The sequence below is a fragment of the Chanos chanos genome, chromosome 3 (genome assembly GCF_902362185.1).
Source record: "Chanos chanos chromosome 3, fChaCha1.1, whole genome shotgun sequence".
NCBI classification, from domain to species: domain Eukaryota; kingdom Metazoa; phylum Chordata; class Actinopteri; order Gonorynchiformes; family Chanidae; genus Chanos; species Chanos chanos.
This window is the reverse complement of record NC_044497.1, coordinates 16,629,404-16,645,000: the sequence shown is the minus strand read 5'-3', so window position 1 is coordinate 16,645,000 and position 15,597 is coordinate 16,629,404. Positions and strand designations below refer to the sequence as shown.

General features: G+C 43.3%; 1 protein-coding gene across 1 annotated transcript in view; it reads right to left on the bottom strand.

Moving 5' to 3' along the window:
• The window catches only part of pard3aa (par-3 family cell polarity regulator alpha, a), a 315,517-nt gene that overhangs the window by 190,165 nt on the left and 109,755 nt on the right, over positions 1-15,597 (bottom strand). The window contains 2 exon segments of the mRNA XM_030767365.1: positions 1,942-2,072; positions 5,150-5,317. Coding sequence (XP_030623225.1) covers positions 1,942-2,072; positions 5,150-5,317 — 299 coding nt within the window.

Sequence of the window (15,597 nt, the reverse complement as noted above, 5' to 3'; positions counted from 1 at the left end):
TGCTGGAAAGTCTGAGTGGAAAATACGACTGATCATAAAGTTGCTGGGATGATAGAGGGAATCATTGGGTTAATTAAATAGCTTTTCTCAAGGTCTATAAAGCAGGCCACTACATTACGCCAAATGGAATTAAGTAGCAATTAAAGAGCTGCAAACATATCTGCACAGACTAATCAAACAGACCTTTCCATGTGGTGAAGAGGACAGAGATGTGCCAGGAGCAAATAAAGTGAAACTGATAATTGGAGATTAAATGAATGTGTGCAATGTCTCTAAAGAGGATGGAGGCATAATCGTTTATGAAAACGAACGGGATGTCTCGGTCGTGCCATTCAAAACACTGCCTATGTATTAAGACACGTTTGCTTGTTCTAAACAGTGTCCATAGTGACGGCGTCAAAGGTCGACAGTGTTTATGTGTGTGGGGGGCTGCGTGTGGGTGGGTTAACGCGCTGATTGTGAATTTTGAAAATTTCTCTCTCAATCCTGTCAGAAAAGGAGGGAGGTAAAGGAAACAAATGAAAAATAAATAAATAAAATAAAATAAATAAATGAGAGGCTAGGGAATCATAAGCACAGATATAAGGAGTTATACTGCTCTGCATTCCAGTCACCAGCCTCCAAAAGCAAGTGAACAGAGTTAGAGAGAGAGAGAGAGAGAGAGAGAGAGAGAGAGAGAGAGAGAGAGAGAGAGGTCACCAAATGAAAGTCACAGCGTGGCTGAGAATGGAAATATGGGGAAGGTACATGTGGAGGTGGCAGGCTCTTGGTGGTGGTGGGCCTGTCGTGAGACAGACAGGCCGAGGGTCAAGCGTGGGCCTGTAAAATGAATTACACTGTCAGGTCAAGCCAGGGCCCTGACTGACTGCCTCTCGCCCATCGGCCCACGCCCCACGCCCACTCCCTCTCCCCCTCCCCCTCTCTCTCTCTCTGCCGCCCCGATCTCAACCACGGCCTGCCACAGCACCCAGACAAACGGCTTCTCCATGCAACATGCCTTCTTTAATGATGATGCATGGCCATAGGCACAATTGGTTAGAATTGGGGTATGTGTGTGTGTGTGTGTGTGTGTGTATAAGGGGGGGGGGGGTGTTGAGAGCTGTGACAAGCCATTTGAGGAAGAGGAAGGAGACCACCTAAAAGTCTGGAAGGACCTATCCAAACAGAGATCTGTCACAGATGCTCAGGGTGAAAATGAGAGAAAAGAGAAAAAAAAGTAAAGAGAAAAAAAGAAGAAAGAAAAGAATCACACTGAGTTTTCCTAAGAAAGCATTTGTGAAAATGAATAAGCGAATCCTTTCCAGACCTCTGTCGGCAACTTTGGTGTCTCAATCTTACGGGGTGTTTTTTTTTTTTTTTTTTGGTGTCATATTTTCAGAACTGATTTCTCTTTTCTATGTGAAGGAGAATAATTTAAAACACCTCCTACCCCCACCTCCAAACAACTCCCACCCCCCCCCCCCGTCTCTCTCTCTCTCTCTCTCTCTCTCTCTCTCTCTCTCTCTCTCTCTCTCTCTCTCTCTCAGTCTTTCTGTTGCAGTCTTCACAGGTCTCAGAGAGAGAGCAGTAGGAATGTGTGAAACCCAAAGCCAAGAGTGGCAGACATCTCTCTTTACACATCTGGCTGTGTTTGGACTTTACACCAGCAGCGGGTAAAATTGCTCCCCACCGCAGGTGTCTTCTATCATTTTCCTTTGTCATTTTATCCCGACGTTCAAGAAAAAAAAATCTCTCTCGCAGAATCAAAAATTGAGAAAAACAAAACAACTTGTGAGAAAGAAACAACATTGGCTTAGCCTCTAGTGGGAAAGGAAATCCTCTTGCTTCAAAATGACTGTGAAACCAGGAACATTCCAAAAAGCCCTTGCCTTTGGAGAGCAGCACAGAGGCATTGTGGGTGGGCATGTTTTTTAGAGCCATGATTGGCTGGAAATGCCGTACCTGTTCCTGGCGCTCCAGCCAGCGGTCTACCATGGGGTGGTTGGCACTGAGGGAGGAACGAGCGCTCTCTCTCTGGAACTGGGAGGACCAGGCCGCGGCATCCCGGGGCAAACTGCGGTACGCGTCCATTCCTTTACCCTGAGAGGAGGAGGGAGAAGAAACCACGGCAACAATGGGTCCGTACATGATTTAAACAAAACATGCTACGAAACAGTCCAATAGCTCAATAGCTTAGTCTAATGAAGACTTTGTATATGAAAGAACAAGAGGTGGGGGTGTCACTGCTTTAAAATGACAGTGTTTAGTTAAGTTCAGTTACACAGACTTGTACAATTTACAAGCTGTAGTATATGATCTTATCAAAATTAAGGTAGGGAAAGAAACAAAGCACCAATTCATTATATCTATAGTCAACATGAGAAATGACTGGAAGCGTATTGGGGGCAGGGGGTAGGGGTGTAAAATTTGATGCCAAACTGGGTAATGTAAATAGCAGGACGGATTAGAGCAGCGGTAGCATGTCCCTGCTGCTGTGACAGGCAGTCCAAACAGAGGGCCTTTATTAGCTACACTGTGATTGGCAGTTGTAACACACTTATTTTGGTTATTTTGGACAAGAGCCGCTCAACAGCTCTATTCAATCTTATTTTGCCTCCTGATTTCCTTTCTTCACTAATACGGGGCTCGATTACAAAAAAAAAAAAAAAAGAGGCCAAAGCAAGTTCTAACGTTATACAACATCATATTTTCACTGCAGTGAACCCAAGCCACTCGAACCCAATATTCACTTATTACATTTACACAAATAACACATGGGAGGAAGGTTGGTTATTCTCTTTCCCACCTTTCTTTTTTTTTTTTTTTTTTTTTTTTATTGGGATAATCAGCACAGTGAAGCTTTTGGTGGCTACCTAAATCTAAAAGAATAAGTTAGAACAACAGCGTTGAATCAGCTAGGACACAAAGATTGTGTGTGTGTGTGTGTGTGTGTGTGTGTGTGTGTGTGTGTGTGTGTGTGTGTGTGTGTATGAGTGTGTGATAGTAAGGGTATGTGAATAAGCGTATGTGTGTCTGAAATGATCTCAGACATTCTGTGGTTCTCCTATTGTAAAGCAAGCCATGTGGTTTACGGGGACTCAATATGGTGTGACGAGATTGTGGTAAACCAATGGACATAAAGCAGACAGGAACATAAAATGTAACGTTAGGGGTCTCAAAAGATGGCGGCTGATAACCATTCCAGTCCCAGACACAGCACAGGACTGAGGAAAGGGCCCTCTTTAATTTTACAGCCTTGTAAATGACGTCGAGAATTTAGGCCAGGTGACTGTAAATCAACAGCAGGATATGTACTACGGCCTCTGCAATTGTCATTTAAAAACTGAGGAGCAGGAAGACTGGGGTGGGGGGGGGGTGGGGGGTGGGGGGGTGAAGAGCGTAGAAAAAGAGAGAAGAAACTCTTTAGAAGCTATTGATAGCAAACACAATGGGGACTTCTAAGGACCAGGTGTCTCACAGACAGAGGTGTACCTGGGGGGGGGTGAAAACACTACCAGCTGCTCCATTTGGTCAGGCTGAGAGTCACAATCTGTGTGTTGCAATTCTATACATACAGGTGTTTACATTTAATATTGTATTTTTAATTGTGTGCGTGTGTGTGTGCGCTCGCATCTCTTCTTACTGTTAGTGTAATTAAGTCAGTTATGTTGTATCCTACCCCACACTCATATTTCCATATGGTTCATAAGTGTCATTTCAAAGGGAATGTGGAGGCATATACACTTCCTCTGTAGAGGAAAAGAATTTCAGACGGTCCCAAAAAAGCTAAGCCTTTTCATATCAAAATCCTGACAGCCCTTGGGGGTCGGCGGAGCGGGTGGGCATATCAACACAGAACAGACCTTTCTAACACCTTGAGCCTTGACATTTTCCACAAATAAACACAAACTCCAGCAAGGAACACAGGAAAATAACAGGTAAAAATAACAGCTTAATTCTCTCTCTTTTCTTTTTCCCCACCCCATCCTGTCCATTCTTTCATGAGAGCGTGGTGTACGATTATGGAAGCAGCGACAAGCAAAGTGATTCTAAATGGGATTACGAGAGAACCACCATTCAACGCGTTAATCCCATCGTGCGCTACCGCGTCACTCTCTGAGCACTCCATCTTCGCCCTCTAGACCCCTCTTCACTTTTCATTCCAAATACCACCATTTCAGTAGCGCTGACGGGCCTGAAGTCACGCCAAGAGGGCACCCATTTTGAAAAATGTATTGTATCCTTTTGCACAGGGCAGCAAGGGGACAATGAAGCCAAGAGGGAAAAGAGAGAGAGAGAGAGAGAGAGAGAGAGAGAGAGAGAGAGAGAGAGAGAGAGAGAGAGAGAGAGAGAGAGAGAGAGAGCGGTCCCTTAGATTCATTTCCAGTGCATGACACTGACATCAGAAGTCAACTGCTGAATACATGGACAGTGTTGACAGTACAAAGAAACATTCTCCTCCCTGTCTTTTACAGATTACTGACTAACTTCCAGGTTATAGCCAGTATCAGAGAACAGCTCGATGAAACCGACTCATAGAGGGTATGAGAGGTCATAGTTTTGGCAAACGCTCCCAAAAAGGCTATAAAACATAAAGCGGATCAGCTCTCCAGGAAATGCCCTTGCAGTTTCCTTTTCCGATACGAAAGCCAATATCAAACATTTGCTCCCCATATGTGGCCCAAAAAGCTTCCACTAACATGTAATCTTATGTAATAACTAATACGTAAACTTAGCATTCCCTACAACAACATTAGATTGCCAAAAGTAAAGCGATATTCAGGGGATAATATAGAGCAAGCTGATGAAGGCTATAAAAGAAGCCATATTCCACAGCCTCATGCCAAATAAAAGATTAATCTTTAACAGAGATTAAACTAATTTTATTGAGGACTTTTGATATTTAACGTCAGGTGATATGATGAGGTGCAAACCAACAGTGACCGCACCGAAAATAATGACGGCTCACGGACCAATCAAAATCGACCTTTCAGCAATGCAGTAGAATAAACAGACAAAATACAACTATGTGTTTACATAACATCCAAGAAAGCACTTCCTACCTCCAGCAATTCTTACCACCAGTATTACCCATACAGCTGAGGGACCAATGCATCTATGATACAGTGACAGGGTTTAGGCTGAGAACATTCATGGAAACTTACCTTGCGTTCTAAGCTGTTGGTTCCACTGGTATTTTTGGTGTTGGGTTTTAGGAAGCCTGCAGTGGTTGACCAGCGAGTAGGGTTCTTTCTAGAAGGTTCTTCGGGCTGCATCTGGCCCTCCGCAAGGGCAACCAGAGCTGGGTCACTACTGCGGCGGACATGCAGCGGCATATCTGTGGAAAAGAAAAGAGAGAAAGGGACGTTACTATCAGAAATTTATCATCCATATTTCTTAGAGCACATCGGCGGATGGCTTTAGGCATAGCACATCAAAAGCGCATATCCAACACGGGCTTGTGGGTAATGTTTACCGCGTCCTTCTTCAACAGCTTTCTCCCCTGAGGAGCGTCTAGCACAGAGCTGGCGCCGCGTGACACAGAAAACATCGTTACGTTCCTGTCAGACACACAAAGCCAGGCCTCCTGCGAGCCCTGGCGAAAAACTGGCTGCGGCTGTTGTGCAAGGCGTTTAGCTCGGCTTGTCTGGTGACAGGCAGACAATGGCTGTGAAAAGAGAGAGCTGTCCCCAAGCTCCTGTGCCGTAATGGCTTTGAACCATAGGGCAGGTATCACGGAGAGACAGGCCAGTCACTGTGGGACCACAGAGCTTCTAATACCATCAGAACAGACAGTACAAAATATCCTCTGTACATTTTCAAATACTGTTTTAAGTTTCAGGTTTATGTTCATTTGTATAGCAATTTTTTACAATCAAAAATTGTCTCGAAGCAGCTTTACACAGATCAGCGGGACAGTGAAAGTGGCAAGGAAAAACTCCCTGGGAGGAAGAAACCTTGGGAGAAATCAAGACTCAACAGGGGGAGCCCATCCTCCTCTGTCCATTGTGCTATCGGTTTGTGATGGAAGTATCATTTTAAAAAAGTAAAAAAAGACAAGGAGGTAGAGTAATGCTCTGTTCATGCGTTAGTTTTACAATACGAGGCTGATGGTCAGCTTGATTCCTTGGTGACTAATATTCGCATTTATCAGACATTAAACCTGGAGGAGGGGAAAAAAAAAAAAAAAATATATATATATATATATATATATATATATGAACCAGTTTGAGACTGCCACATTCCCTAACAGGCCCAGGGTACTCTTTCTGCTTTAAAACTGTTCTGACTCTCTGACCAAGCTGGCTCCAGGTGTCTTTCCAATTTCAATTTCAGAGAGCATCACAGGCACCTTCCGCTGACTGTTTGAAGGCATGCCAAAAAATTTGTTGCTAGACAAGTGCATTCACCTACACTTGTGGTTGAGTAGCTACAGGCAGGGACCATACCACTTGGCATGAGAGCAGAGGGGAGAGTTAAAGTGTGTCTGGGAGTCAGTGGTTTCTTTGGTCCTGAAGAGGCCATATGGATCCCGTTTATGACTTGTTACGACGATGCTTGGTACATCCATAATTATGCAAATCTCCTCGGCAACCACCTGTCATCTTTCAACAGTTACCCAACTTAGCATATGCCCACGTTCTGCGCGCCATCTGATTTGCAAAACCCCGCATATGGTGGTGTTAGTAAACAGGCATTTCCCAAAGTGCTGGACTTTTCTATTCTTCTCCTCGCCATAGTGACCACAGGAGGAGAACTTTGGAAGGAACTTGTTGCTCCTCACAGCTGTGGGGAGAGGAATTTGGTTTAGCCACAAGCTCCTCAAAAGCCAACGGGGTCCGAGCGGCCTCTCAGCTGTTATTCTTAAATTACGTTCCAGAACTCAATAATGATTTTTAATACACTTCCCGCCTGTCAGTGCTCAGGTTCACGTCTAGTTCATGGGCTCTAATGACGGGCCCCTCAGCGCGAGCGTAATTGTATCACTCCATACCATGTCCGGGATTACATTCGATAATTAGTTCTGAAGGCAGCACTACCAAAAACACAGAACTGAGGAAGAGAAGTAGGAAAAAAAAACAGCAAAAGATCAACTGACATCTGTATCAACCCAGGTTTGACCCTCATAAATTTCATTACCAAGTGCTAATATCAGACAAGTAATTAATGAGAGCTGGCATGTCCTGCAGATAATGTGCTTTGGTGCTACCAACTGGAGCTCTGATGTAGTCAAAGAATCAAAGAACATAAAAGTGTGTCTGTGAGTAGTAAAAGGATATAGTTTTTTTTTTGTGTTCTGGGCAGAGCTGGCCAAGTCTGCCCTAAGCCTCTGGACCCTGAATGGATTTTTTTTTTATTCCTGTCTTTTCGTTCAGGTCTGAAGAAGACCAAGCGAAGCCTTGGGAATTCCTCATACCGGAGGCGGTGGAGAGACGACGGGAAACAGCCAAAATATTGACCAGATGCTTCAGGTCGTGGTGCAGATGGAACCTTAGCAAACGCAGAGGGAGGGGAATAACTCTCCACAGATCTCGGTCTTTCTTTAAACTGCCCCTTGGTATGAATGTGCGCCTGAATGTGTTTTCACTGTGTGTCTGCCCTGTGATGGACTGGTGGCCAGTCTAGGGTGTTTTCCCGCCTTTTCCCAGATGAGTGCTGTGATAGGATCTGGCACCCCGCGACCCTAATTAGGATAAGCGGCTTGCAAAATGAATGAATGAATGAATGAATGAAACAGCATCATTTGCATTAATGTCAAATGGTTGTTTACAGCAAAAAAAAAAACAACCCTTCAGTGAGCTAAACTACAGCAATCAAATAAAACTTCCAAAACACAGTTGCAGGAACCTTTGCCAAGACCAAACTCAGATGTGCTGCACACATACATTACATTCAGCTGAATCTTCCAACGTGACTTACAAGTGGGAAAAACATAAAGTCTGAGCAATCATTCCTGTTGCTTCAAACTAAGTGCTTTTCTATTTTGTTGGTCAAACGAGCTGGGATGTTTATACTATGTGTAAACCCAGTAGAAGAACTTTCTTTGGGGGACCCATTTCATTCACCTCTCTCCAACTGCAGAACGCACATTAACTACGCTCTCTCTGCTCCTACCCACCCCTTCTCCTCTCTCCCTTTTACCCACTCCACACTCCAGCCAATACTTGCTCCTAATGTGAGATCGGATTAGCTCTCCAGCCGCAGAAATAGTCTTCTCCTCGCGTTTTAATAACCTAGACGACCACTTAAAGTCGAGCGGCCCATCGATCTCAGGTGTGCTATGGGGACGCCAAGGGTCTCTAATGAGATGGAGGCCCAATTCCCTGCTCCCCTCAACACGGGAGGATAAAACACTGAGGACGCGTGACGTGGGTGATCTGGTCTATCCACCCTGATGCACCTAATCCTCAGAACCCCTTTCCCCCGGTTCATGTTTGAAAGAATAATCAACCCCTCTATCTGCCTTGGGGCTGTATGCACACGTGCATTGGAGACTGCATAAAAAAAGTCTTTTGTTGAATATGGAACTCAATGACAAACTCTTTTGACAGATAAAACATGCAGTGCTGCTGTGCTTATATATGTTGAACCAGTATTCAATGGCTCAAATTTCATGATTTACATATCCTTCCCCTGTATTCAGCTATCTAAAAACAGCTTTATATATGGTACATCTTCATATCACAGTGCATAAAACAATGTCATCTCCAGATCATATCACATATTATCCATCAAAAAGGGGGAGGGGGAGCTTCTCAGCCTTCCTGAATCAGCACTAATAACATAGTCTACTCCCAGTTCTATAACACACAAAAGCTCTCTACCGCATTAGTCTAAGCTTCCAATCATTTCAATCGTACAGAGTGAGACCCCATTTTGCCCTTGTGTAGCCAGTTACCTGGCAGAGGAAAGAGTCCCTGACTGGCTGTCTGTAGAAAGTAATGGAGACAGGAGCTTAAGCTTGTGAATACTGATCAGCCTTACAAAAGGACAGTGGTGAGAAGTAAAATAACAGAACTAAAGGGTAGGGAAAATATCTAATTGCATTTTCCACTTCATTCTTCTGAACTCTCCAGATGACCGAGTCAGTCAAGGTGCCACTGCGTGGATCCTTTCAGACAAACAGAATTTGACCTTGAGTTTTAGTTAAGCCCCCCCCCCCCCCCCCCCCCCCCCCACACACACACACACACACACACACACACCACCTGACTCAAAAAAAAAAAAAACAAAAAAAAAAAACATATGTAGTTTCTGAAATAGAACTGGACTAAAATCATAAAGTTTTGAAGGTTTTTTTTGTTTTGTTTTGTTTTGTTTTTTCAAGTAAAATGTCAGAGTGCGGTCTATACCGATATCCTTTCAGGACTGAAAAAGGATCTCTTTAAAACAGTTCTGAATGGCTAAAAATTTGCCTTTGTCACTAGGGTGCAAAAAGTCCCCCAGCACGAAACAGAGATCTTTTTTTTTGGTGGGAAACTTTTTCATGGCAGAACCAAAAGAATGGATACATATAACTTGGTAGTTAGTTTAGGTTGAGGGGGTGGATGGGGGGTTGGTGGGGGCAAAAAAGACTGATATTTGCCAGAAAACAATGCTTTTTTTTAGCTTTTGATAATGTACAGTAGCTTTGAAAGTTTGGCACAGTCTTTTTAAGTATATAAACATAAGCCTTTGACCTTTGGAGAGACTGAAGGAGGCCAGGAGGGTCTTTGAGGAAGCACTTAAGAGCAGCGCGACAGAGAGAGTGAAAGAAGAGAAAAGCCTAAATAAAGCCTGGAACAAAAAGCACCCGTTATGGACAACAAGTCAGTACAAGCAATATAAGGAGTCTGCACAGGAGAGAGAGCACGAGGTTTGAAGGTGTAAAGTACGAAGGTGACAGGTGACAGATGGAGAGAGAGAAAGAGAGAGGCAGACAAGGACATGCATACTCTATTCCTCCAATCGTGTCAAACCTCTGCGTGCGCAGTGAGTCACTGTGGGCGAGTCTAAAACCTCGGCCTTTGACAGGGCAGCAACAGGGAATGGGCCCAACGCGTAACAACATACTACAGTGTGTGTGCTTTATGTCCACAGGAAAGCCAAGTCAAAACTATATGTGCACTGTACATTTCTCTGAGCAAGAGAAAGCCATGACATCTTGGCATTCTGCAACATATTCAGTTCACAGAGGAGAGGACAAATTGCTCACCACCAAAAATGGCTTGTTTGGCGCAAATGCTGGTCTGTTAATTGGGTTCATCAGTGTCAATCCAGCAGTAAGGTGCTACACAAAGCCATCTCAGTGACGGTGAAGATGCAAGGTGAGCAGCATTTGTCAGAAGCAATTATGGTTTGCCATACAAAGAAGAATGGATGAGTTTTAGGGGGAGTACAGAATGATGGACAGATACAGGCAATAGAACACCACAGCATTGAGTGTTTAGTGTTTCTGAAAGCAGAAGGGAGGAGGTGTACGACAAATGGTGTGTGTGTTGGGGGGGGGGGTAGAGAAGGAGAAGGAGAAAGAGAGAGAGAGAGAGAGAGAGAGAGAGAGAGAGAGAGAGAGAGAGAGAGAGAGAGAGAGAGAGATGGGGGAAATCAGAGCACCTTTCCAAAATGAAGCCTGACTCATCTGGGTCAATGTTTTGGGGGACAGAAAACACTGTTACGAGGGGGTGGGGGCAGTTAGCACGACACTTGGTTGCAACGCCCCAGCAGCCAGACAGGTCTAGTGAGTTTGGAATGTGTGTCCCCTCTTCTTGAGGGGCTCCTAATCAACAAAGCAAACATATCAGCCTCCCCGAACCGGGTACAACACCCTAATGTAAATATCATGGCTTCTTCATTACTACTTTTAGTCTTGAGACCCAGACAGTAACACTAGGCAGAGACAGATTCTCAGCCTGTTTTATTTGAAGTGTCGCAGCATTTCAAAACTGCAGGACCGACAGAAAATGCAAGGGTCAACATGGTGGAAAGTTCTGCAGACGTAATGAGATTTCTCTAAGGATTCCATGGGAAGCTGGATTTTTTCTTTCATCTCATCATTCCACCCTTCCAAAAACAAACCTGAGAGGTAAAACCTAAGAGGGTTTTTTTTTTTTCTTCTTCTTCTTCTTTTTTTCTTTTCCCTCTTTCAAGATGAATATTAAGTCTAATTTTAAAAACAGGCTTTAATCAAACTCTACAAATCAAAGTTTATCAAGTCTATTCCAGAGCTACACACATTCTCATTTCATACATGAGGGATTCATATAGGTCCTCTCTGACCCATATTCAAACAGAACACAGTCATACTGCACAAATGACTTCATTCCACATTATTAGCCTTTGTTTATGCTAAAATAAAATTCTGGTACAGAAAGAGAGAGAGAGAGACCCTCTGTTTAACAGGCTGATAGAAGCCCTGCTCTTTGGGCCCAGTCGGAATTGGCTATTGAACTGTCTGCTATGCACTTGATTAGAGTTATCCATGAGACCCGTAGCCCCAGCTGGCCTCACGTAAATATGCAAACCCTACGCATCTTGAAAACACACGCCAAGAACGTTCCGATCTATTGGATATAAAGTCAGTAAATTGAAGGAAATGAGGACGGATGTCTTTTAATTCACAGCAGAAGATGGGATGAGGGCAGAGAAGTGAAAAAAAAGGCAGAAGAAGAAGAAGAAGTTGCCTTCATAAAGACCATGATGAAAGAAAATATGTGATTAGGAAGAGAGATCGCATTGACTGGAAGCAGAGACAGATGCTTCTGTGGTGAACACACATATTGTGGATACAGACACCATTTCAATCTGTCATGTGGAGTAATGGCTTATCCAAAACTCTTATTTTAGATCAAGGAGAAGGAAGAGGTATGACTTGCGGGAAGATGGAGGGATAAGAGGCGAACAGATATATATATTTATATATATAAGAGGTTGAGCAATTTGACAACTGCTAAAATGGCTTCACATGCAGAGATGGTGCAGAGCTTTGAGAATCCTTTGGAAGGAGGTCTGAGAGCAAACCAGGAACTAGAGATTCAGTGCCAGATGTAACAGGGCTGGACCAATTCTTAAAGAGGGTGAGGAGAGAACACTGTTTGATCAGAGAGTACGAAACACTACTTTATGATGGTGATGATGATGATGATGATGACTATTATTATTATTATCATTATTATTATTATTATTATTATTATTATTATTATTATTATCATCAGAGTGTGGTTTGCGTCATCTCTGGGTGGGTTCATCCCAACCCAGATTGTGGTGTGATTTTAATTTTGCAATTTATCTCCCACAGTTTCAATTACGAATCATCATGAATGAGGTGACATGAAGGACAGACGGAAAATAAATAAATAAATAAATAATACAAGAAACCTCCTCTCAGACAACAGCCAACAAAACAGACAAGACTACAGATAGACGGGGGGACCCAGACAGACATAAAAACAGATACTATAAACATTTGTTTGAGGGAAGGAGGCTGCACCAAAGAATAACATTGTAAAATCAACAAAAAGCATAAAGGAACTGTCCTTCCTGTAGTATGTTCACGGAGGAGGAGAAAGCTGCAGACAACATTTGTCAGAATACATTACAATTGCATTTGAGCTTTTAAGGTGAGGGACTTTGGTTTCAAAGACATTGTGTTGATGTAGAAACCTAGGCCTTGCTCTTTGGTAAAACCCTGAACATTGTCAAATCAATTATTCTTTCCTTTCCAGAGTGGACACAGATCCATATCTGGTGGTCGGCTGATGGAGCTCAGTTAAAGAAAAAAAAAAAAAAAAAAAAAAAAACTGGAATTGAGAAATGTTTTCTCAGGATCAAAGCTGTGATTTTTAAAGCCAAAAAATAGCCCTCATTTTAATGACCTGTAGGGTCTGTTTTCCCCTCATCTGTACAGATCTGGTTATCTTTCTCTTTGTGCCTACTGGGTGAGGCTTATGCATTACTAGTGATTGTGGGTATATATAAAACACACACACACACACACAATGAAAACAATGGAAAAAGTGAGTCAAGATAAAAACTCCCTCAAAGTCTGCAGGGTCTTTCTGAAGTTGTTTACTCTTTTGGGAAATTTAAGTGACATGTGCAGGTAGGGACAGAAATCTGTGCAGAAATCTGAAATAGTCAGCTTTGGAAATATTTTTGATGGCTCTCTCTCTCTCTCTCTCTCTCTCTCTCTCTCTCTCTCTGTCTCTCTCTCTCTCTCTCTCTCTCTCTCTCTCTCTCTCTCTCTCTGCCTCTCTCTCTCTCTCTCTCTCTCTCTCTCAGATTTAGAGCAGTGCCTCTGATTAAGTGTTAAGCTGCCCTCTGAGGAAGTCTGGTAGAGACAGAACAGGCCACACACCACATACACAGCTCTGTTACCTGACCATATTGTCACACACCATATACACATCAGAGGTTTGTTTAAAGTCTTCTGTTATGCCAGGCAAGCATAGTAGACAGTGTTTAATTGCAAGGTCATGATCAGCTTGTTTGTAAGCTTGACTGTGTGTGTGTGTGTGTGTGTGTGTGTGTGTGTGTGTGTGTGTGTGTGTGTGTGTGTGTGTGTCTGTGTGTGTGTGTGTGTGTGTGTGTGTGTCTGTGTGCGTGTGTGTGTGTGTGTGTGTGTGTGTGTGTGTGTGTGAGTGTGGCATGACATCAGGCTTTCAACATACTCTTTGCAAATGATCTCCCATGAAAAGCATGGAGGAGATTATAGTTTCTGGTTGCCATGGGAGACACAGCCCCAAGACACAGCCAAGAGGCAAAAAGGTATAAAGTTATACATTTAGGTACAACTTCACTGATGTCATTCAGTGCCTCAGACCAACCACGCCCCAGAGTCAACCTAGGTTCAAACAAACGCATACACATTCACCTGGCTGGTATGGAAACAAAGAATACATAAAGGCATATGGAAATAAGCATGGAATCATTAATGTCAGCTCGTGTGGTTTTAACAAAGGAAAAACAACGGCACTCAGCCTCATCATCCAATCATCTAACACCACATCAATGAGAGGGCGGAGTCTGTGCTATCACCTATTAATGAATCCTACCCATTCACGTCGGGTGTGGCTAAAAGTTTTTTTTTTTTTTTGTTTTTTTTTTGTTTTTTTCCCAGACTAAGTGCTGATTTACTGATAATACAGAGAAGGAGAGCACTTGCCAACAGTCCTGATTTCCCGCAGTCTTCAAATCATCATGCCAAGAAATGTGGAAACGTGAGACAGAGAGAGAAAGATTTGAAGAGATACCATTAGGACAATAATGAGTTTTCTGAACAGGCAGGGATGTTCCTTTCCTCAGGCTTGCTACAACAGAGAGAAGTAGAGTCAAGTTTGATGGGACAGCACTCAGCAGAGAGAAGTAGAGTCAAGTTTGATGGGACAGCACTCAGCAGAGAGAAACAGGAGGATAAAAAAGGTGATGAGTCACTGAGAACTCTAATAAACAACATCACGTTAAATGTTGATGTAGGCGTTATCTCTCTCTCTCTCTCTCTCTCTCTCTCTCTCTCTCTCTCTCTCTCTCTCTCTCTCTCTATCTGTGTGTGTGTGTGTGTGTGTGTGTGTGTGTGTGTGTGTGTGTGTGTGCAGCATGTGGGTGTTTCTTTGTGACAAGGCCACAGGGAACGACAGACACAAAGATTTAATGCTCCCTTAGTTTGTATTCACAAAGCCGAGCACACAGAAGTGAGTGTTGCTTTGAAGTCGGCCTTTGAATTAGAGAGCTTGAAATACACACACCACATGAATGCAGATGATTCTAGTGACATTGCTAACGATCCTTTTCGATGCACAAAAGGAAGCGGTTGACAAGGCCTCTCGTTTTGTCTCAATGTGACACGGGTTTCATCCAGCAAGAGAGCCAACCATTTGTACACAATGATTTATTTTCATAACTCTTTAACTCACTGATGAGATGTGGTGCGGAGTTGAAAGACCCTGAGGTGATCTGGAGCCTGGATATATGACCCATAATCACAACCAATTGAGGCACTGTACAGGACCGGGGAGGGAGGGGGGGGGGGTAGTTGGAGGAAAACGAAAACCTGAAAATGTGTTAGCACCGCAGTAATGTGTTTAGTGATTTTCTTCATGCTCTAAAGAAATGAAATGGAAGCGTTAGCGGCACAGAGACAGTTTAAATGAGAGAGAGAGGAAGGACAGTGTGAATTTGCTAAAGATATTACTGCTGTGATTACTGGGGTTTCTGTGAAACAGGACAATATTGATAATAATGGAAGCTGCTAAAATATGAAGTCCATCTCAAGTCTGATGTAGCCAAAAAATAAAAAAAAAGGCTGTGACACTTTTTCTTCACCAAGAGCTCATTATGTTCTGTATCCAGCAGAATCTTCTACTCACGCATCCTTCATAACCCAAGAGAGAGTTGAGGTGAGGTGGAGGGGAGAGAGAGAGAGAGAGAGAGAGAGAGAGAGAGAGAGAGAGAGAGAGAGAGAGACATCGCACAAGGCTGAGCCACCAGACACACACACACACACACACACACACACACACACACAAACACACACTTACATACATAACACACTGTTCCTATACACCTAGACACAATGACTTTTTCATTACCATTGATCCAAACATATTTATCCTGGACTAAAGAAATCATTTTTATTCATGCACA